The sequence below is a fragment of the Penicillium chermesinum genome (assembly GCF_028974085.1).
Source record: "Penicillium chermesinum strain IBT 19713 chromosome Unknown utg000004l:1.0-3345178.0:1.0-3348027.0, whole genome shotgun sequence".
Lineage (NCBI taxonomy): Eukaryota > Fungi > Ascomycota > Eurotiomycetes > Eurotiales > Aspergillaceae > Penicillium > Penicillium chermesinum.
Window position 1 is genome coordinate 1,843,276 of NW_026695314.1, and position 20,941 is coordinate 1,864,216.

Sequence of the window (20,941 nt, forward strand, 5' to 3'; positions counted from 1 at the left end):
GGAGTTGGTGGCTTGATCGGGCTTGTCAAGATAGAAATCTCCCCTTGGGACCTGTACTATATTATATTATAAGCTTCGCTAGTTAATTATTCTTGACATCCAGTACATAAGTTCAGCCCAGTTTAGTATTTATTGGTACTATTACTCAAGCTGAGTACTAGTATTAGTGATTATGTCTATTTTCTTCAATTGTTCCTTCAATGAAAATCGGCGCCTTAACGGAAAAGATTATTCCATATGATCTAGTTACTCGGTCGAACAATCTAGATGACTGAAATGTCGAATATCCTATCCACACAAGAGAGACAAACTAAAACGTTGAATAATGGGTATGATATTTTGCTCGAGAACGCCATGCAACGCTGATCCAAATAGAAGAAGATGCGACTAAGAACGCAAACCAAAATGGTTATACACACAACTGTGGTAGAAAAGTACAAGGCGGTTCATTATGGAGGGAAAAAATTATGCTTTATGTTTCCTCGTCAGCCTCCTCAACCGTCGGAGCCTTGCCCTTTCCCTTGTCGACCGTGCCCGAGGATACATTGCCAGCTGCTTGATTATTCCCCTGTACACTGCTGCCCCAAGTTGATGGGATGACGGAGGGGCCCGGTTCAGAAGCTTGCTCTGCCTGCACGTCTGTCCACTCTTGTGAGGGCGACTCGGCCCGTTGATCCGTCGATGACACATTTAGTGTGCCCCAGCTAGGTATTGACGGTTCAGCATTGGCTGTTGTAGGATTGGGCATGGCTGAAGCGCCGGATGCATGGGCAGTCCCTTGGCTATGATCAGATGTTGTACCAACTGGGACTTGTGGCGGGGATGGAGTGGCAAGAGCCTGGGGAGCTGTTTGGGGTTCAGAGATGGTGGATGTTGGTGCCAGACCCTGTGCTTCACCCTCGGAAGCAGTTTGAACAGGAATTAGATTCCACCCAGGGGGGAGCACCAATCCCTCCGGAAGGCGCGAGTCTCCTGCAGGGATAACCGTTGTACCCGGAGGCGCAAAGAGTTGTTGACGCTGGGCCGCTGTAGTAGATTCTGTTGAAGGATTTCCTTGAGCGATGTAAGGTTCTTGTTGGAGACGGATACGATCTAGTTCAGCTTGGAGAGAACGAATATGAAGGTAATGCTCTGTAGCGATTCGCAGAGAATGCATCTCACTCGAGATCTGCTGCTCAATCCGCCGTAGCTCAGAATGGATATCACTGTGACGCGAAGAGGTCCCCGGCTGTTGGGGTTGAGTATCAGTAGGAGCAGTTGGCGCAGGAGTAGGGGCGGCGGCTGCTGCTGCTGCTGCCGCCCCCGCCGGCGGTGCAGGGCGGCCACCAAAGCCGAACCCGAGACCAATTTGTCGGGCTCCTTGAGGGTTCGCATTCGCAGCAGGCTGTAGCGGCGCATTTCCTTGATGGATTTGCTGGTGCAGATTTTGGAATAAGTCGCCACGAACGGCACCAAAGCCTATGCGGAATGGACCAAACTGGAACACCCGAGCTCTGGGCAGACCGTCTGCACCGTTTGGTTGGCCAGGAGCCTGGTTCCCATCCGGACCATTTTGTTGCCCAACTCCATTGACAGCCGCGTTGTTGCTACGGGCAGCTGCGGCTGCAGCTACAAGCACAGGGCGTCGGCAAGTGGGGCAATTTTGCTGCCGCTCGAGCCAGCTTCGAAGGCATGCAAAGTGTAGAATGTGGCCACATGGGAGCTTCTTGGGGCGCAGACGATCAGGCACACGGCGTGCAGTTATTGCAGGTTGCTCATTGGCACCTGTGTCCTGAGCCGGTAGAGCCGAAACCATCTCTTCGCGACAGATGATACAGACATCCTCAGATCCAACTTCTTCGGGCGTGGCATCTGGATATCTCTCGTTCATGTCTCTGGTTGCATTTCGATAACGCAGGAAGTCCATGATACGACGGAAGAAAGAGCGAATAGTGACGACAACGTCGCGCAGGATATGGATCGGCAAGCCGTAGAACGAAAGAAGGATGATAAAGAAGGTCAGATAGACTATCAGCTTCACAAAATCGGTCAGGAGGTCGAGGTAGAAAACCCAACGGCCTTTCTCCTCCCACCCAGGAATGTCGATCTCCAGCTCGTTCACGTCATTTTCGTCCGGGAGATCGGTTGGTGGTGATGGCTCCCCGGCACGTGCAGAAGCCTGAATAGCTTCTACACGCGCAGCTCGAATTTCGGCTCGGCGTTCTTCGATCTTAGCCCTAAGCTGCTGATGATTGATATAGATCTCCACCAAAGCGAGTCCGTAGCGTGCGAGAGTGGACAATGACAGAATGGTAAGGATTGCGAATTCGAAGCCGAACATGACCATCATGTCCGGTTTCGCCTGGTGGATAACGGTTTTGACGCAGTACCGCATCATAGATAAATCGAAAGTGACCGCCAGAATCAGCGACGAGGCCAGCCGGAGGTGGAACAGCCGCGGGTTCGCAGGGGGTTGCTGCTCGAGATATTCGACCCGTCCTTCACCAATCCATCCCCAGACCTTTCCAACCAAGAGCGAGATGAACATGACCAAGAACCACCCACCAAGCTCGCCACGAAAGATGGTCATGGCCAGACATGTCTCCGTCACCGCAAACCATGCGCGCTCGTAGATTTGTTCCGTTTCGATTGGGCGTAAGGGCCCATAAAGAAGTCGTTGTAACCAAAAGAGGACGAAGCCGGTAATGAGAAGGCATAAGTTCGTGAGGATCTTTCCAGAAGGACCGGGAGTTTGGTTAGCAATTTAAACAGTAATGAGGAATTATGTGTGCGCATAGAGCTCACCATGAGGTTGGCACTACTCTGTGAGAGATACACGCAGGCAGAGTAGAAGTTGGCCCGTTGATGTAGCGCTTTCAAGAACACACCGGTGGCCAGGGCCACTGAGGCCTAGAGGGGGAGTCAGTGGAGGATCTTGACGAGGGGAAAAGGCTGAAACTTACCCCAGCATACGCGGCTAGTCTCATGGCGATTGACCGAGAGGGAGGAGACAAGGGGTCATCAACGGTGCAAGATGAGGAGATCGCATCGATGAGGGTGAGTATACTGGAAAGCTGTCCACATAACTAGTGGCCCGCCTCCGCATATTAGTCAGCCGGCCAACCGGCAGTAGAGCAATGGATTGGCTAGCACGTCTTCTGTTAGGACCGAGCTGGAGAACTAGGATTGTGTTACAAGATGGAATGAATATGCGTGGTCTAGGGTCAGGGACTAGTAATAGACATGATTTCATGACCATGATCTCTCCAGGCCTTTGGCTGAGCTCGTGGTCAACTGCGGAATCCCGGAAACCTTGAGATGACCCACTCTGGTCAATTTGGACATCCAAGACTCTCGACGTTCGACGATATGGACCTTGGGAAGCAATGGATCAACTATTCAAGTTGATTGACAAAAGTTGTCAAACTAATGGCTATCATCAGTAAAGGAACATTGTAATTCTCTACCGAGCATGGACTGCAGACGGACGCACACGTTCAACGCTGGGGTCAGACGTACTCCGGGGCTAGTATACAGCTAATTATTCTCAAACGACCGAGGCACCGTGGAAATTTTGAGCTATGTAAGCTGAAAGACGCCTTCGAAGGAATCAAAAAGAGCTTACTGGATATTTGGAGACCTAACATCGATACTCAGACTCTTATCTGATCAACCCCTGTGATTACTCAGCACCTAGAGTTTCCAGGCGCTCAGGTGTTTGGTGGTACACCCCACCCTGTGGCAGAGGTGATCTGCGCTGCACTTCCGTCTTCCATCTCTCAATTATCAAGCAATGCCTCCTCGGTGATGGCTTCATCTCCGAAATTGTTCACAGCCTCTTGGGGCCAGACACTGACGTACTTGCTAGCGGTCTGTCCCTTCTCGATTGCTTTTTTAGTCTTCATCAATTCCTCCATTTCCTTCGTGGTAACGGACTTGATCGGCCTTCACGGAGGCGAAGGTGATGCTGTTGGAACGTTAGGATTCGCAGATGAATTGTTGGCGCTGGCCGCTTGTCCAATATGGGGGGGTTCTCTCGGACCGCATTGGTGTGCGCCATGTGAGTTGCCCCAAATTACTTTGAGAGAGTGCGTACGTCATTGACAAATATTCCCAGGTATGCACAGTAGGATATGCTGTAATTGCAGTCGCATTGGTGGTATTCGTGCAGGCCACGAATGTCTATCCTCAGCTTCTTCTAGGCCGACTGCTATTCAGTGTTGGTGGTTCGGCCGTATCTACAATGGTCACGGCAGTCTTGCCTACAGTGACGGGTAAAGCATTTCGCCGCCAACCTCAAGCTTATCGGCAGTCAGTCTCCTCGGAACTGACGATTACACCTGACCGGCTGAACAGACGTTTGGCTTCCCCGGTGGCTACCGAATCTGAGGCTTCCCCTTCGGCTCGGCTCTCAGGCTTCGTGGGGCTCTTTGCAGGTTGCGGCGCATTGGTATCTTTAGGGGTCTTCCTGCCTCTTCCAGCCCGATTTGAAGCAGTCGGATTCTCGCCATCAGAGGCGCTGCAACGTAGCTATTACATCGTTGCCGCCGTGGCATTGATCGTCAGCGTAATAAGCTTCTTTGGCTTACGCAAGCTGCCTGGCGAAGAAGACAAAGGCTGGAACGCTCTATGGAAAAAGGATATCCAAGATGTTGACGAACGGTCCGGACCTTTCGAACCCTCCAGGCTGCCATGTTGGAAACAGCTGACTACAGCCATGCTACCAGGTTTTCGCAACCGTAGCATCGGGCTGGGCTACGTCGGAGGATTTGTAGCCCGGGCGTCCTCCGTGGGAATTTCGCTCTTTATCCCATTGGCCGTGAATCATTACTACCGCACGTCCGGATTATGCCACGAAGACCACGATCCGGTACCTGGATCCGGACTAGGAGATATCAAACGTGCTTGTCCAAAGGCTTACATCCTAGCCTCCATACTGACAGGTGTATCCCAGCTGATTGCACTGATCGCTGCGCCTGCCTTCGGGTACTTGACTGATAAATCCCGAAGATACAATGCGCCACTCCTCGTCGCGGCTTTCGTCGGGGTTGTGGGATACATAGCCTTTGGGCTCATGCCTAACCCTCAGTTTAAAGGCCCTGACGGTAACCCTGGCGTATTCCTGCTGATGGCCTTGATCGGCATCAGCCAAATCGGTGCTATCGTCTGCAGTCTCGCTGTTCTGAGCAATGGGATTCTGCGGGTCAGCTTAGACGACGAGACGCTACGCAAGATCTATGACGATCAAGGTGTGCGACAAGGCACGAGCGCGAATGGAGAGGATGGAGCACCGGGCGAAGGGCAGCCTTTGTTAGCCGGGTCTCTGAATCAGCGGCTAGAACATCTCTCCCATCTGAAGGGGTCTATTGCTGGCGTTTACTCGCTGTATGGTGGAGTAGGAATATTGATATTGACGAAGGTCGGAGGCTTGCTTTTTGACGTGGCTTCTTCCGGCAGTCCATTCTATATCATGGCCTCTTTCAATGGGGTATTACTTGTGACTGGGATTTGGTGTGGGGTTTTGAATCATTTTTCCCCGTGCTAGATGTGTCTGTCTGAATGCGTGTTTGGGGTGTCGATGGTTTCGGGATTATAACAGTTTCTTTAAGACAAAAGTCAGATTGCTACTAGTACCCAATTCAGTGGGGAAAAACCAAAGTATTACGAATTCATCTCACAGGTCGTCGAATTCAAGTTGAACTGGGGATTGTATTACTGTAGTGCCGAGACCACTTCCGATTGCGATAATATATACCCGAATCGTAGAGGTAGATATTAAAGTACCTATATTTACCACTGGACTCCTTCAGGTTTACAATTCACTGTGCGAGAGAATGAAATAATGGTATTGAACGTAGACAGGCCGGCGCTCTGGATCATGCTGTCGTAGAGAAAGGTATCAATCATTAGGAAATAAAAAAAAAAAATTAGATGTGTACAAGTATGTTCACAGGGGATTAGATGAATTACACCCATTAACAACGTTGACCACACCCCGAAGTAATCAACAGATAAGGCTCATGGAGGACTTATATGTTCACTGAATCGTCGAAAGGAATATAAAAAGGGGGGAACCGCATTTAAGCGAGAGCGTAGAACAAGGCCATGGCGGCACCACCAACGACCCAGACATTGCCAGCCAAGGAGGCGGCACCGTTGGCATTTGGAGTAGCGGAGGCAGTGGCAGAGGGGCCCGCACCGGAAGCAGTGACCTGGTTAAGAGCGGCACCGGTGGGAGCAGACAGAGGGGTGGAGGTCACCAGGCGAGTGGAAGAGGCCACGCGGGTCGAAGACTTAGAGCTCGACGAGGGGGTGGAGGTTGGGGTGACGGTGGAGGTGGAAGTGGAAGTGTGAGTGTGGTGAGTGTGAGTAGAAGTAGGAGTAGGAGTGGAGGAGCTGGTGAGGGTCACGTCCATCCAGTTGAGATCCTTAGGGCCCAGCGTCTGCGTGACGGTGACGGTGCCCTCCGTGGCAGAGCAGGAAGCGTAGGTAGTGCTGGCGATGTTGCAGGACAGCGAAGCAGTCTTGCCGTCGTAGACATTGACCAGCTGGGCGGAGGTAGGCGCCGCGATAGCGGTCATGCCACTGCCAGGAATCCCGCAGGCCGAGGAGGCGACGGTGGTAGGGCAGGTGACCAAGTAGGTGGTGGCATCACCTTGGGAGGCGACAGCGCTGGCCAAGAGGTCGTGGCCCTGGAAGCCAGGCAGCAGAAGGTTGGCAGTGTTGCCGGCGTAGGCGGCGGCGGCGCCGGACAAGAGAATGTAAGCGTGAACGCGCATTGTGGCTGATTCAGGAAATGAATGTATATAAGAACTTGAAGTTGGTTAAGCTTGCGGAGTGGCAGGCAATAGCGACTAGCGTTGGTATAATGAGTGACTGGGAATTTAACGAAAGACTGGAGAAAGGAAGACGGCAGCGTCGCGCCTGGGCAAGCAAGATAATGAAGCCTTGAGAGAAAAAGGGAAGAGATCAGGAGGGCGGCTGTAGGGTCATAAAGTGACTGCAACGGCACTAAAGCAAATGGGCCCAAGTTTGGGGCTTGTGATAGGACGCGGGGCAGCTCGAGTGCTGCCATGATTGGAGAATCTGGAGATTGTGCAGGGCGCTAGTTGAGCCGCTAGCAGGAACGGGGGACTTCATCTCGGCTCCAGGAACAGGGATTGTCAGGAACGCCAGGAACAAGCGGGTCGCCATGGCCCCTCGGGCTCGTTCATGAGGTCAGTTAGGGGGGTTTGGAGCGCTCTCTTGCACGCAAAAGGGGTCGTGCGTGGGGCCCGCTAAACCGCTTGTAGTGTTGACCCCCCCGGACCTTTCCTTAGAACAACTACACGCCCAGGACTCACTATCGCCAATCCAGTAATGTGTTGGTCGCTCTTCATCAATTCCGCCCATGGGCGAGACCAGGGGAATTGGCTAAGAAGAGGAGTAAAATAGATTATGAGCCTGATGAACCCATTTGCCGTGGGGAATTCCCATGCGCCATCCAATCGTTCCGGCCCTGTGATACAAGACTCGATTAAGGCCAAGGGTGTTTGTTTTGAGGAGTTCTGGGATGCTGCGCGGCGCCTAAGGCACCCAACGCTTACCAAGCCCTGGAGGCCCATCCATGGATGAAAAAATTACTAATTCACTGCGTGGGCCCGCGGATCCCCCCTTCCCAAATCGCCTCTTCCTATCTAAACATCCACGTCGTTCTACCATGCCACCAATTCAGTCTGACTCTGCGCAGGAATCTGCTGATCAAGAGGCCAAGGTCCTGGCAGCTCTTGATGATTTAAAAAATGGCCGTTTCCGATCTCTTGGTGCAGCAGCGAAGCGATACAAGATTCCCGCATCTATACACTACGTGGGCGGGCCGAAGGCCGGCCCTCACGCGTGGAATACGCCCATACGGCCATAAATTGACTAAATCAGAAGAGGAATCGCTTGTCGCATGGGTTATTGCCGTGGATGTACGTGGCGCAACGGTCAAGCCGGCTATGATACGAGAAAAGGCCAATAACATTCTTGCTCGCCGTGGCGAGAATCCTGTTGGCGTTAGTTGGCCAACAAGTTTTTTTTGAAACGATACGAAAAGCTTCGTACGAACTATTCCAAAAAACACAGCTACCGGCATACGCAGCCGGGGCCATCCCAGCAGCCAGCTGTTATTCAGGATAGCTTCGCGGATAGCTTCGCAGCTAGTGGCCTACGGCCAGCAGAAACAGAAAGCGTGCTTTCAAGGCTTAATATCAATCCACGAACGCCCATAATACGGAGGAGCTTGTCAGAAAGCAGACCCAGTCAACCCCTGCCGAGAACATCAAAGACTGCGGTTCACCTAGAAATCCAAGCTTTAATGCTTAAAGACCTAATGGAAGCGCGGTCGAAGAGCCCTCGAAGCCCATCAAAAACGTTTCTAGATCAGATCATCAATGGTCAGTACCTGGTGCTACACAACCTCACACTACTAGTGCAACAGAATTCGACTCTACGCGAAAATTATGAGAAGCTGGCCAAGGAGCGCAGCGGGTCGTCTAGCCATTCAACAGGCCAAGAAAGTTCAACATTCCAAGAGGGCTCATCATTCCAAGAGGGTTCAACAGCCGAAGAGGATTCAACCGGCGACGAGGATTCAACAGGCGAAGAGGTCCCTCGGCTAAGTGATCTAATAAGCCAGCTATTGGACGGAGACGAGATGGAATGGCAGGCGCAAGCTGGACTGCCTGGTCCGGCAGACGTATGCCCTCCTAGGGCCCCAGTTAAGTGTAGTGGATGTAGGGAGATTGGGCACAACATCGTATCATGCAAAAATCGATATATTTAGTTGATTCACTGGGTGCTGGATGAGATATCCCAATGTGGGATTCCTTGATGGGGCTGGTCCGGTCGGGCGTGAATTACTTTAATTAGCTTGGCGCCCTGGTGCTCTTAACCTCGGTGCTTTTCGAAGTCCATTATGGCTTACGAGTACTACATCGCGCACGACCTATCTTCTCAAGTTTGAATGGAGCAGATCAGGAGATCTATCACCTCTGATCGCTGCAGATGCAAGCCGATCTCTCCAATAATTACCCGCCGTAAGGACCCTTGAGGATAAGATTTATATACTTTGGATATCATGCAAGGATCGCCTTGGGTCTAGTTAGGGGACTGGACGAGGAACGTGCGATTATGTAAACGCTTTTGATGGGCCCGCGCGGGCCATGGGGTTAGACCTCGCCACGACCCGCGGGTCTACCCAAACGGGGTACCCATTACCCATTTCTTGGCGGGTAATGGGTAGGGTTTGCCTACCCGCGTGCGGGTAGTGGGAAGCTGGTTAATACCCATGGGTATTTTCTGGGTACCCGCGGGTAGTCAAACAATACAAACAGGTGGGACCCCGTGACTTGTATATTTTATGCATATTCGAGCTGTAATTTTGAGTATTTCATATACAACTACCAGTCAAGATTCAAGAGATTTCTCAGTATTAAAGAGGTTAAAACAAGGTCAATTTGATTCTATAGCTAATACTCAATAAACTGATCATCATCCCGTCTCCGCTTCCGACTTCTACCTGAAATCCGTTGTTGAGTCTCTGGGAGAGGATTTGTAGCTTCATCGTCAGATAAAGCTTCATGAGAAGGGCCCTGGGTAGTATCTGGCTCTTGTATGACCTCTATATCCTCCTCTTCATTATCACTGATAGGATCAATATCCTGTAGTGACTGAGGACTTTTCTCTTCTCTCTCTGTCTCAATCTCCCCACTTGTAAGATACTCCTTCTTAAGAGTAAGGTTGTCATCTTCAAGCTCAAATTTTGTTGCGAACCTATACATCATGAGCTCCTGGATAGTTTCAGATCTTAGAGAGCCTCGACGGTAATGACAGATGTCCCGAGCAGAGTTAAAGAGACGCTCAACCCCTGCACCTGTAGCAGGAATTGTAAGAATATCCCGTGCAAGGCTTGCGAGAGCAGGAAATTCATGTTGATGGTCTTTCCAGAACGCTCGAATGGTTACTCCAGTGATAGTACCTAATATTTATTAATAAAACACACAATAAACCAAGATAATACTGACCAGATTCAAGATATCTTGAAAGCTCATCCCGCTCAGTTAAGCTTGTTTGCTGAGATTCAGACTCTCTAAGCATCCGTTCAAGATCAAACTCCGAGGTCTGTGTTGTGGATATATGAGACTCTAGTAATGTCTGGTTCTGTAACAGACGTTGCTTATAAGACTCAAAGTAATCCACAAAGCTTTGGCGATATCGATCACGCCACTCATCGCCCCAATCTTTTCCTAGAAAAAACTGGAGCTTATTCTGCGGTGCAAGCATTGTTCCAATAGCAAAGAGGTCTCCAGGAACGCCATCTGTCTTGCTATAATATTGGGAAAGCTTTGTCTTCGCCACATAAAGCGCATTTAGCATCATCTTCTTCCAAGGTACCTTTTTGTATCTAAGCTGGTTGATCGACTTCTCAAGATGATCAAAAAGCTTATTATAGATACCAAAGATCAGATGTATGGTAACATCCTTTGTTTTCGAAAGCGCATTCGTGAATTGGAAGAAAGGTTGAGTGATATAAAGGAGGTAGTCGATCTGACGCCATTGCTCTTGATCAAGCTTCAAATGCGAATGTCCATATTTAGTACAGAACTCGTCAAAGACAGACTGTAATCGCTTGGCACGTCGGAGCATAAGAAAGGTCGAGTTCCAGCGTGTTCGAACATCTTGAATTGGCACAAGAGGTATTGAGGTTGTTTGAAGCTTAGAAAACAGCTCGAGACGTTGAGGGCTAGCATTGATAAAAACAGCTAAGCCTCGTATCTATATATAATTAAATAAGTTGATAGTTTTTATATCTGAAGAGATAAACTTACCTTATTCAGTGTGTCAACAATCTCTCGTTTTTGTTGCCTTGAGCGGATCAATTGATCTTGGGTTTCAGACCACTGCATTTCAGCTATATCGTTCTTTGGATTTGCCTTCATTTGCCCAAGAAGCTGCTTCAGACTAAGTTGAATGACGTGGGCTAGACAGGGAACCTTGATGATCGTAGTATGATCGCTAATCTCAAGAGACTGGATAGAATCCTGGATACTCGACATCATAGTGCTATTATTTGATGCATTATCAGTAGTAATTGCAAGCACTCTGTCTGTGATCTGGTGTTTTTGAAGAAGTTCAAGAAGGACAGCACTTAGATTGACACCCGAGTGTGTTCCATGAAGTGGTTCAAAGCCAAGCAGTATCTCCCGATAGTTCCAATCTTCATCAAGAAAATAACCAGTTACTGCCATAAATGCTTGCTGGAATGGAGATGTCCAGCAATCAAGGGCAATTGATAGCTTACCATCTTTAGGTAGCTTTTGGAGGATAGTATTCTGGTACTCAGTGATCGTGCCTTGAAGTCGACGTCGAACTGTTTTCGCAGATGGGATTTGTGGACGCATTGGGGCACGGGAGGCCATGTAAATCAACTGATGAAAGTCGGGGTGTTCGAGGATTTGGAATGGTAGCCGGGAATCAGTAATGAAACGAAGTAAACTTGCTTCCCAAGCCTCTTGAGTAAAACTGAGACTATCTGAAGCTGGTGTAGCCTATATTAGAAAGATATTAGTAAAAAGATATCATAATATAAGATAAAATTACCTCGTGGAAAAATTGTTTGATATTATGCCCATTTGTGCCACGACACCCAATCCCTTTCAAATGCTTGATCATCGCTGTGGTCCCATTCCCATGTTGTTGTGGATGATCGAGCACCTTCTTGCATCGTTTACACATAACCTTGGGCATTCCGTCGCTCGCTTTTGCTACCTGGTCAAAGTGCTTCCACACATCAGATTGCTGTCGAGCATCCCACCGTATCGGCTTTTTTTGTCCAAAGTCTGTCTGAAGCCACCAATTCACAAAATCGTCTTTTGTCATGTTGGAATAAACAAGGTATGCCGAAGTTCGGTCAGGACAGATACGTTCAAGGGAGGGAGGTATAGGGGCCACACGGGATGGATAAATGAAATCCGAATTGGCGATTGATTGTGATGTTTGTTGGTTAAACGAAGGGTTAGAGGTAAGGTCGTCGGGTTGAATAACCTGAAGGTTATCTGGATTGTCAGTATTATATAAAGATGATGCATACACATCAGAGAACTGGGAGAATTGAGACATTATGGCAAGGGAAACAAGACCAGGCTAGTTACCCCTAATCACATAACGAAGTAAGTACTTACTATAGTAAATTTTGCGACTGATAGACTTAGAGACTTTAGCCCCCTTTTTTTGATAACTTGCGAATAAATGACCCACTATATCTATGATATATATTCTAATTGGTTGAACTCATGGGTTATTCGTGGGTAGATGGGTAGCCCGTGGGTAACCCGCGGGTAACCCACGGGTTACCCACGGGCTACCCATCTCACTTTAACCCCTTTTTTCATATTCAAGTGCCATTGTTTTCAAGATAGATACCACTGTTCAAGGCTGTTGTACACTTAATATATACAATTTTGTTAAAGCAAAGCTCATATTTAAATGGAAATAACGTATATAATTCGATTTGTCGAACAGCTAATCAGTTTCACTGATATAAGAGTATATAAAAGGGGTATGATTGTGTTGTCAGGAAGATACACTTACTCCCTTGTAGTGTAAATATATATTTTCAACAGTTGACAATATATAATCCACAATACTACCTACAACCATCTACCATAAGGTTTAATCTATTAAATATAGATACAAACCACTATTACCAGAGCTACTAATAACGCTTTTCAACTTCAATACTTAATTTACGTAGTCAATGTGGTTGTATCGCTTCATAAACTAGAGGCTAACCAGAACAGCTGTTAAAAACTGTAATTTACTTGGGTGAGTAAGCGATTTTATACAGCTTGGCATGTCCAAAAAAGGGGTAATTATGCATTTTTGGGTAATTCGTGGGTAACCCGCGGGTACCCCATGGTCTACACTGGGTAGACGGGGATGGGTAATGGGTAGGACTTGCCTACCCGTCCCACGGAACTGGAACCAAAATCCCTACCCGTGGAAGTTCCATGGCGAGGTCTACATGGGGTCGCGTCCCCATCGTAGCTTACGTCCATCTTTTAGCTCCAGCTTGACAGGGGGACCGGAAGACGACAGTTGCTCATAGTCGCTATGTTGTCTGCTGGGTCCCTCTGCCCGACTGGGGATGAGCGCTGTGGTCTTCTCAGTGGGTTCCATGAATACATTCGTGCTATCCTGTGCATCAACTTCCGCCGCTACACGCTTGGAAGTACCACTGGCGCCGAGTTTAGACCCGGGGAAGCAAAGGAGACCCCATCGGAAGTCCGTCACTGGTTGTGAGTGCTGCCGCGGACGGAGCGTCAAGGTTGGCAAGGAAGTAGTCTCTAGAGTAGATCCACGTGAAATCAGAACTTGAATAGGAATATCGTACATTATTGGAGTAGGATTAGGCAAGATTACAGCAAATGCGTATTTACAGGACGTCAATCCTTGAATGAGAAAATGTGGCTATTCATGAATACCTATGATTGCCATGCAAGGGAACACAGATCGCCCATCCGAGTAGAAGCAGAAAGGATCATCCGGGACTAGAACAGCCGCCCAGTGCAGGTACAAAGCAATATCGATGGATGTTAGAGAACCATTGGCACCTTTACTCTTCAAGGATGCTAGAGTAAATCACGTCAGGGCCGGTCCTCGACAGCGATTTTACGCAGATCATGCTCTCTGCTTCTCATTCGCTGCAAATCGAGAGCGAAGTCTGACCATAAGTGCGGGTTTATCCCATAAGAAATGAACTTTTTGTTGTGTCCAGTTGATACTTTCCGGAGACAGAGTCACATCAAAATGATAGAAAAGTTTGCAAAGTATAAGGCGAATTTCGCTGTACGCCAGCCTGCATGGACAGTTAGTTTCAGATCCCAGATCTCGAATTTACTTTTGGGAGCGTACCTTTTTCCAAGACAGTTACGAGGCCCGAGACTGAAGGGCTGTAGTACCTCTTTCCTATCTCCGGTAAAGCGAGCATTCTGACCAAGCCATCTGTCCGGGATAAAGTCGTTGGGCGAGGAAAAGTTGGTAGGAGATCGATACGATGCATAGTGGTGGCAGGAGACAATAGTCTAAAATAGAATTTAGCAGCGTATCGACCGCAACCCAGCACGGGCACATACATTCCCCGGCACAAAGTGCCCATCAATCATTGAGCCTCCACTGGGGACAACTCGGGCTAAGCTTGTGACAAACGGCGGATACATGCGCAATGACTCCTCGATGACTGCCGCGAGATACGGAAGAGCTGCTACGTCGCGAAAGTTGATATCTTCTTCTTTGAGGAAGGAGCGGCGGATCTCAGAGACGAGTCGGTGCATCACCTGCAAATGCGTGCAGAGATAGTAGATGCAGCCGCTCAACAGTGTTGCGGATGTCTCGCTTCCTGCGATGATGAGGCTGGAGCACAGAATATATTAGCGCCAGATAAAGTGGTAGATGAAAAGTTCAGCCTACATGAAAGCATTCGAGTGAATCTCTGCTCTGCTTAACGTCTTTTCCCCGTCCGTGTATGGTCCTTTACTCCCCTCTCTCACCCCGTTCTGCAGCAAGGCGGAGATAAAGTCTGGCCGAGTGACTCGTGCCTCTAGTCGGCGATCGACTTTCTCGGCAGTAATATCGAAATGCTGCTTCGCTTTGTGAGTAACCTCTTTAGGGATCAAGAAGTTTGATAAGTAACGAAGAAGGGGAAATTGGTGGACCACGCCCGCAAAGGAGAGAGCCTTCATGGACTTGAAGATCAATTGGATCCATGGGTGAAGCTGGCTGTCCTTGAGGCAATCAAATGATTCACCGAACATCAAGTCCCCAGTGATGTCGAATGTCGTATAGTTCATCCACTGTTTGATATCGACGCTTGCCTCCGAGCCGGTCTTTTCAATCTCTCCGTGTAACTTGGTGACCAGAGTGTCAACGTATCCTTGGACCAACCCTTCCTGTTCTCGTAGCGCCCGGTCTGAAAAGGCATGTGCGAGAAGCTTTCTCTGGCGGGCATGCACCGAATGGTCCACCGCGCAGACAAGGTGGTCGGTACCGTTGGCTGGAGGGAGATAGTGAGTACGATCCTTCAGGAAGCATCCACCAGGCCTCGCCCTATAGATGTCCTGGAATGCCCCAGGAGTATTAAACGCAAGCTCATAAGGGCTGATTCGAATCACTGGGCCATATTTCTCATGTAAGGCTGTCATGTCGAGGTGGTTGTAACCGCGCAGGACCGACAGCTGCAAGGGAACGCGGGACACGGCCCAGAGCTTTGGGCCCGGGAATTGATGGAGCGAGGACCAATAAAGTTGGTAGATCGCGTCCAGCAAGAGCCAAAGTAGAGTCTGGTAAATCACACGGGCAACTGGGGTTAGTAAAGACCGTAAAGAATCGTATGACGATGCATCAGATGGGTCAAAGGAAAGGAAAAGGGCCAAGACACAAAACGCGGAAATCGGGCTAGTCCCAGCCATCGGGTCTTACACCTGCACTCGAGGGCGTACGAAGAATGCAACTTACCAGGGCCACTGCAGACTCGATCCAGAATAGGACTTCGTAGGTTGTGCAGAAGAGCATCGTGAGCACTTGAGGCGAGGAGATCGCCAACGCCTTGTACATTCCAATGGCCATATTGATTACTACTTTGGGGCCATGGAGTGCCTCAGAGGTACTAGAAAGTAGGAGTGTGATCCAGGAAGGTTCGCGGGGCTCCAGACACGTCAAAAAGCTGTGAAGCCGGAGCAGCAGTGGTTGCACCAGAATACAATGGGAGACGGAGAAAGAGGCCAGAAACAGTCAAGCAAAAGCCAAATCCAGCTTCTGAAGCTGACTGAAGGTTTGAAACAAAAGTCTGGGCAGACTCTGGCTGTGGTTGGTGACAAGAGGGAAGGTGGAGGTGAGGTACAGGTTGGGCTTTCTTTGCTCACTTCTCTTTTTCACCTTTTCTCATCAGATCCCCGTCATTTCCCTGTCACTTCTTATGGTCACTCATTGCTGAGTCGTGTTGGCACGCTACCTATACGTACACTCTCCCCGTCCTAGAAAGCGTTTGATTCTGAAACAAGCTAGAGTCCAAATTCAAAATCTACATGTAAGGACAAACCAACCCCCGGGCAGCCGAATTCTTAATCCAAGCTCCGACCATAATTCGGCTTCCGACCGTAGACAATATGAAGATTGCAATAAGTATGGACTTCGGGGGTTCTTGAGATCTCTGCGAACTCCAGCGAGGAACACTTGTGTCTGCGTGTTGGACCACCCGAGCACGCGAGTGAAAAGGGCCAACGAGTACGACTCCACAGCCATCAGGAGGGAGCACAGGTTATATCGACCAATCTGCTTCTGAATCGGATCATCTGGCCAACTGCTTGACGGAACCTATTGGCATCATTAGACGCGGATAAAGAATTTCACATATCCGGGATTGCGGGACAACACGTTGAACCAAACAGTCAAGGGAGCAATAAAGTAGAGAACACGGGACGAAAAGAACTACAGAGGCAGAAAAAGCGCGGGGAAAAAAGGCCAAACAAAAAGACAAACAAAAAGACAAACAAAAAGGACGAGTTCATAAACTCTGTCATACCTTGAAGACCTCATCCCTAACCTCTTCAAAACCAGCCTCTATCAATCGCTGCCGATGGCCCTCGGCGATATTCATAGGCCGGTGGAACTCCTCGCTCGCCTGATGCAGACGGCCGAGAAACTCGCACAACACCGGAGCCCGACGAAGCGACTCGTCGTCCGACTTCAGAGTCACTTCAAACTCTTGCAACTCGATCCAGCCACCGCCACGCAAATGTGTGAAAGCCTGCTGCAGCAAATGCGGCCAATCGGCAATTGCACCGCCCAGATCGCGGGCGTGGATGAAGTCAAACGGCCGATGAGCATTGAACAGCCAGGGCGATTCAGCGTCGTCGACAAGAAATCGTAGATTGGGGGGAACCCAAGAAGGCTGGATCGGACTTAGATCGGTCCCTGTGACTTCAGCGCTGGGGTGGCTGTCGGCAAAATCAATGGCCCAGATACCGGTGCCGGTGCCGATGTCCAAGGCTCGCTGGATGTCTGGGCCCAGAGGAGCTCGATAAAGCGCGCCGCTTAACACGAGGTTGCGAACATGATGGAGCAGATCTTGACGATCCTGCTCTTGGTCATCGTTCGGCAGAACGTAGTGCCCTTCACGATAGGAATGGTAGCGTCGGCCATTTTCGTAGGAGTAGTTTTTTACATCCGAAAGCAATGAAGCAGTGTAGCTCGAGTTGTCCGAATAATAATCTCCATCGGAAAAAGTGCTGGCACCCTCGTTCACGGATACGACCGATGAACTGTCGTCGTTATCACCCGCGCCTGGCGAGTTTTGAAAGCTCTCTAAGGGTGAGGCGTTGGGGTCTGTTGATGTTACTCCTACTGCCTCTTGCAGAGGCAGCGGTATCGGGAGTGTTGTAGGGTTGCTGAGCGGGCCGTCGCTCGGTATTGGGTGTATCATCGCAGCAGGCGTGCTCCAGTCACCTGGCACTGAAGCCTCATAATTGACGGTTGATACTTTCGAGACATCCGCACTTGAAGGATTCAATAGAGGCTCGTTAGCTGCATCCTCAGCTCTCTCCTCAGGAATCGCCGTTAGTGGAGGCGATCCCACCCATAGATGTTCATACATCTCTTGCGGGCTCGACCCGAGTTGCGATTCTCGGCCAGACGCATGAGATTGTGAAGCCAACTCTACTTCACTGCCGTGAGAACCCAAGACAGGAGACTGTGAAGCCGGAGAAGAACAGATTTCAGAAGATGGAATGGTCGTACACTCAGCCGCTCTGACCGGTGATTCGATTTTGTAAGCACCGAAGTGCTGAAGAGAGAACGGCGTCGGGGAGTAGGACGCCTTTTGTGTAGGAAAGTTCTCATCCATCATAACTCCAGACTGCGAGCAATATGTCTCATGCACCCGGGTTGACTCCATGGCGTGGCGCCCGGCCCTCTCACCCTCACTGGGAGAAGAAGTACGAATTCGAGATTCGGAAGGCATCGGTGTAGGGAACATCATGCCTGCGTGGAAGGATTTCTCTGAGCATACATCATAAGATGAGAAGATACATACGAGGCCTTGTTTGCATGTATCCGTGAAATGAAGGCTTCTCGATCTTGTACAACCCACAGAGTTCCTTCCGTTCAACAATCAGATACTAAATGAGACCAACGTCGCACTGTGAACTGCTGACGGATGCTTCCCCCCGACTAGATAGGGTGGGACTGCCAATTGATATATGAATGATTTTGGACGAAGAATTGGGTGGCGCTGCGTTGGAGCGTACGGGGACTCGGGCAACAGAGTGTACGAGGACACCGACCCTAAGAATTGAGACCGAGTGGGCCGTCCCGCTGTTCTGGGATCGTCCTGATTCGACATTCTTCGAAGGAGATCTTCTTGATTGCCTGAATCCTTTTCTCGAGACATTAAGGCGTAGCTAAGCCTTGCAGCATTCCTCCTACTCCGGCGCCCTAACCCGTCCCCGGTGAAATCATTACCCTCAGTGCATGAAAGGGAACAAGACAGCCAGGGGTTTCAGGAATTGAAGCAATGACATCAGACGGGATTGGCATCTGCATCACTTACAAATTATCACAGGGGAAGACCCGACTCCACGGGGTTGGCGATGCGTGAGCATCGAACACAGATTGGAGTCAAAGAAACCCTCCACCTGGGATCTGTTGGTGGACTTGGGATTTTTGACAGATGAACTGCCGGATATCTACACCCCATGACGGGACGATGGGACCGCAAAAGATAAGCACGCAGAGCTTGCCTGGGGCCACTCCATTCTTTCTTCTAAGCAAAAATCTCATCCTTGGCCCGCGGGAGTGTGGAAATCGCAACAGCCAGCGCGATCTAGCTGGGCGAAACTACGGAAGGTGGACGAGCAGGGCAAGAGAGAATAGCCTTGATACTGAGCAATCGATTTTCTTTTTTTTCTCATTTCGATCCTTGAATGATATGGGTATTATCTCATGCCTCATTTAACCTAGTGAAAGGCATCCTCATAATAGAAGTGCCATCCCTCGATGAACCTCGTCTAGATCCAGACAAGGTTCATTAGTAGCCAGCCAGTCCTTGGCCTCGAGGGCCCTTTCCTGCACTGGCTGCTATCCGTCCACGCCCTGTCTTTCTTTCTGGGTCCGGAGGAGAGAGCTGAAGGCCAGCGTGGAGTACAGACGCACGGAGGGTACGCAAATGGAGCTCGTCATTGAAAGAACGCACGCTTTCCAGCGCCTCTGCTTGTACCTCATTTCTTAGATCAGACTGGTTGGACACCAGCAATCCCTTCTCAAGATCAATACGAGCGTCAAGGACATCGTCTTTGATGAGACCAATCAGCTCGTGCACAAAAGGTGACATGGTACCGGTAGGGCGGGCCTGCCCACCCACAACCTCGGGAGCGAAGATCGCCGCCATGGAATCGAGGGTGACGCTGCTGAAAGGAAGAAGGAATTGTTGAATGGCTTTCGTACGGATGCGGCCGTAGAGAGTAGCTACATGACGCTGAAGGTGGAGGTCGAGAAGGTAGTCTGCGCGGTATGCTTCTAGAATTTCAAGGCATGGGCGGAATTTGGAATTGCAAAAGAAGGCGATAGCGCGACGGATGTGGGGCTCAAGTTCAAGGAAGTTGCGGAAAGTGCTGTTGTCTAGCACTAGCCGTTGGAGCTCACTGCGGTTCATCGAGGCCAGGGCGCAGAGGCCACCGTAGACGGCAACATCGTTTGGTGTAAGGACTTCATTGTAGGTATCCGCGAGGCTGGGATCGACGGAGAGAAAGGTCTTGGCAGCTTCAAAAAATTGGTTCGAATGCATCTGACTGAGGCCAAGCGCACTGGCCATCTTGGGCTGGTTCCTGGCCATTTCCTCAGGTTTGGCCTGAGTGGTGCGAAGTCGACCAGCGTAAGATGCAACGCCCAACCAGTCATTGCGTTCAATGAAGACGTTGATCATTTTAAAAATCATCGATGTAATATGGTTTGGGGTTGTGCATACATCTCTCATGCGGGAATACGCTTTTGACGCGGCCACCATGTCACCAGTTTCATAGTAGTGATTCCCCAAGTCCTCGTTACCCATCTAGTAAAATCAGCTTTGCTGTCAAAATATCGGAAAGCAAAGCGTGATTACTTACGCGAATGCTCTCCTTGATTAGGTTATTTTTGTAGCCACGAAGTTCATGCTCCAAACGCTCCGTCTGGGCGCTGATATTCCGCTGAAGGTTCTGGGCCCATACAGTATCCAGAGATGCCTCTGGCTCCTTTGGCGCTACTTCGGCCAAGGCACGGACAGCTCTTTCGTAATTTTTGATGTCCTTTCCGTTTTTTGCCTCGACGATTGCAGCCTTCAGTGCGTCAACAGATAGTACGGTGGAAGTTGTGCCGATAAGATAGAGTCGGTTGAATCGTGTCCGGCCTGGCGATGAGAATGATGAGTAAAGAGACTCAGCCTCGCTATGAATCTGTGGTTCTACCTGAATAATTTGATATGTATGGCTCGAGGTCAAACTTAGGAGGTTCTAGCCCGAATGTCAGTATATTTGTCTTTGAGGCTCTTATCGGTGAACACGCGGATAATAACCCCGCAGGAGCCATAACCCACCATCGACTTTGAGCTTGAGAGAGCCATCCGCCCCTACGGATGCGGTACCTGGCCGACCACTCGAATTGTTCGCCAAGTAGGAATCCTCTGCCGCCGGAGCAAACGCATCGGCGGGAGGTAGGGTGTCCATCTCGGCGGCGTCGAGACCACCAGCCCGGGGGCGGGTTCTTGCTGGAAGCGAGGAAGGATGGGAGAGATGGGTTCAGGTGTTGGAACTAGACAAGTGTATCTTTGCTCTTGCTCGACTTGGGAGAGATAAGGCAAGACCACTAAGGATTGCAAGCGTGAAGCCTGTTGGATCGTGACGGGCTGTTGACT

At 49.9% G+C, this 20,941-nt stretch overlaps 7 protein-coding genes across 7 annotated transcripts; 3 read left to right on the plus strand and 4 right to left on the minus strand.

Annotated features, from left to right (window-relative positions):
• Nucleotides 1-472: 472 nt before the first annotated feature.
• hrdA (E3 ubiquitin-protein ligase HRD1) lies at nt 473-2,966 on the minus strand (the record flags this gene model as incomplete). The annotated part of the gene is made up of 3 exons (XM_058474888.1): nt 473-2,710; nt 2,785-2,889; nt 2,943-2,966. The coding sequence occupies 3 exons, from the start codon at nt 2,964-2,966 to the stop codon at nt 473-475; spliced, it is 2,367 nt and encodes a 788-aa protein (XP_058330628.1).
• A 1,256-nt stretch (nt 2,967-4,222) lies between these two features.
• N7468_005592 (putative MFS transporter) lies at nt 4,223-5,524 on the plus strand (the record flags this gene model as incomplete). The annotated part of the gene is made up of 1 exon (XM_058474889.1): nt 4,223-5,524. One exon carries the CDS (start codon nt 4,223-4,225, stop codon nt 5,522-5,524), a length of 1,302 nt encoding a protein of 433 aa, XP_058330629.1.
• A 535-nt stretch (nt 5,525-6,059) lies between these two features.
• Nucleotides 6,060-6,758, minus strand: N7468_005593 (putative GPI anchored glycoprotein; the record flags this gene model as incomplete). Its single annotated transcript, XM_058474890.1, has 1 exon — nt 6,060-6,758. The coding sequence occupies one exon, from the start codon at nt 6,756-6,758 to the stop codon at nt 6,060-6,062; it is 699 nt and encodes a 232-aa protein (XP_058330630.1).
• Nucleotides 6,759-8,332: 1,574 nt separating this feature from the next.
• Nucleotides 8,333-8,724, plus strand: N7468_005594 (uncharacterized protein; the record flags this gene model as incomplete). The annotated part of the gene is given in 2 exon segments (XM_058474891.1): nt 8,333-8,698; nt 8,713-8,724. 2 exon segments carry the CDS (start codon nt 8,333-8,335, stop codon nt 8,722-8,724), a joined length of 378 nt encoding a protein of 125 aa, XP_058330631.1.
• Nucleotides 8,725-13,113: 4,389 nt separating this feature from the next.
• Nucleotides 13,114-13,302, plus strand: N7468_005595 (uncharacterized protein; the record flags this gene model as incomplete). The annotated part of the gene is made up of 1 exon (XM_058474892.1): nt 13,114-13,302. The coding sequence occupies one exon, from the start codon at nt 13,114-13,116 to the stop codon at nt 13,300-13,302; it is 189 nt and encodes a 62-aa protein (XP_058330632.1).
• A 378-nt stretch (nt 13,303-13,680) lies between these two features.
• On the minus strand, nt 13,681-18,034 carry N7468_005596 (Cytochrome P450 E-class group I; the record flags this gene model as incomplete). Its single annotated transcript, XM_058474893.1, has 7 exons — nt 13,681-13,858; nt 13,915-14,084; nt 14,136-14,412; nt 14,470-15,338; nt 15,514-15,721; nt 16,097-16,371; nt 16,580-18,034. The coding sequence occupies 7 exons, from the start codon at nt 18,032-18,034 to the stop codon at nt 13,681-13,683; spliced, it is 3,432 nt and encodes a 1,143-aa protein (XP_058330633.1).
• Nucleotides 18,035-19,081: 1,047 nt separating this feature from the next.
• N7468_005597 (COP9 signalosome complex subunit 1) lies at nt 19,082-20,753 on the minus strand (the record flags this gene model as incomplete). Its single annotated transcript, XM_058474894.1, has 3 exons — nt 19,082-20,101; nt 20,157-20,491; nt 20,624-20,753. 3 exons carry the CDS (start codon nt 20,751-20,753, stop codon nt 19,082-19,084), a joined length of 1,485 nt encoding a protein of 494 aa, XP_058330634.1.
• Between the last annotated feature and the right edge of the window lie 188 nt (nt 20,754-20,941).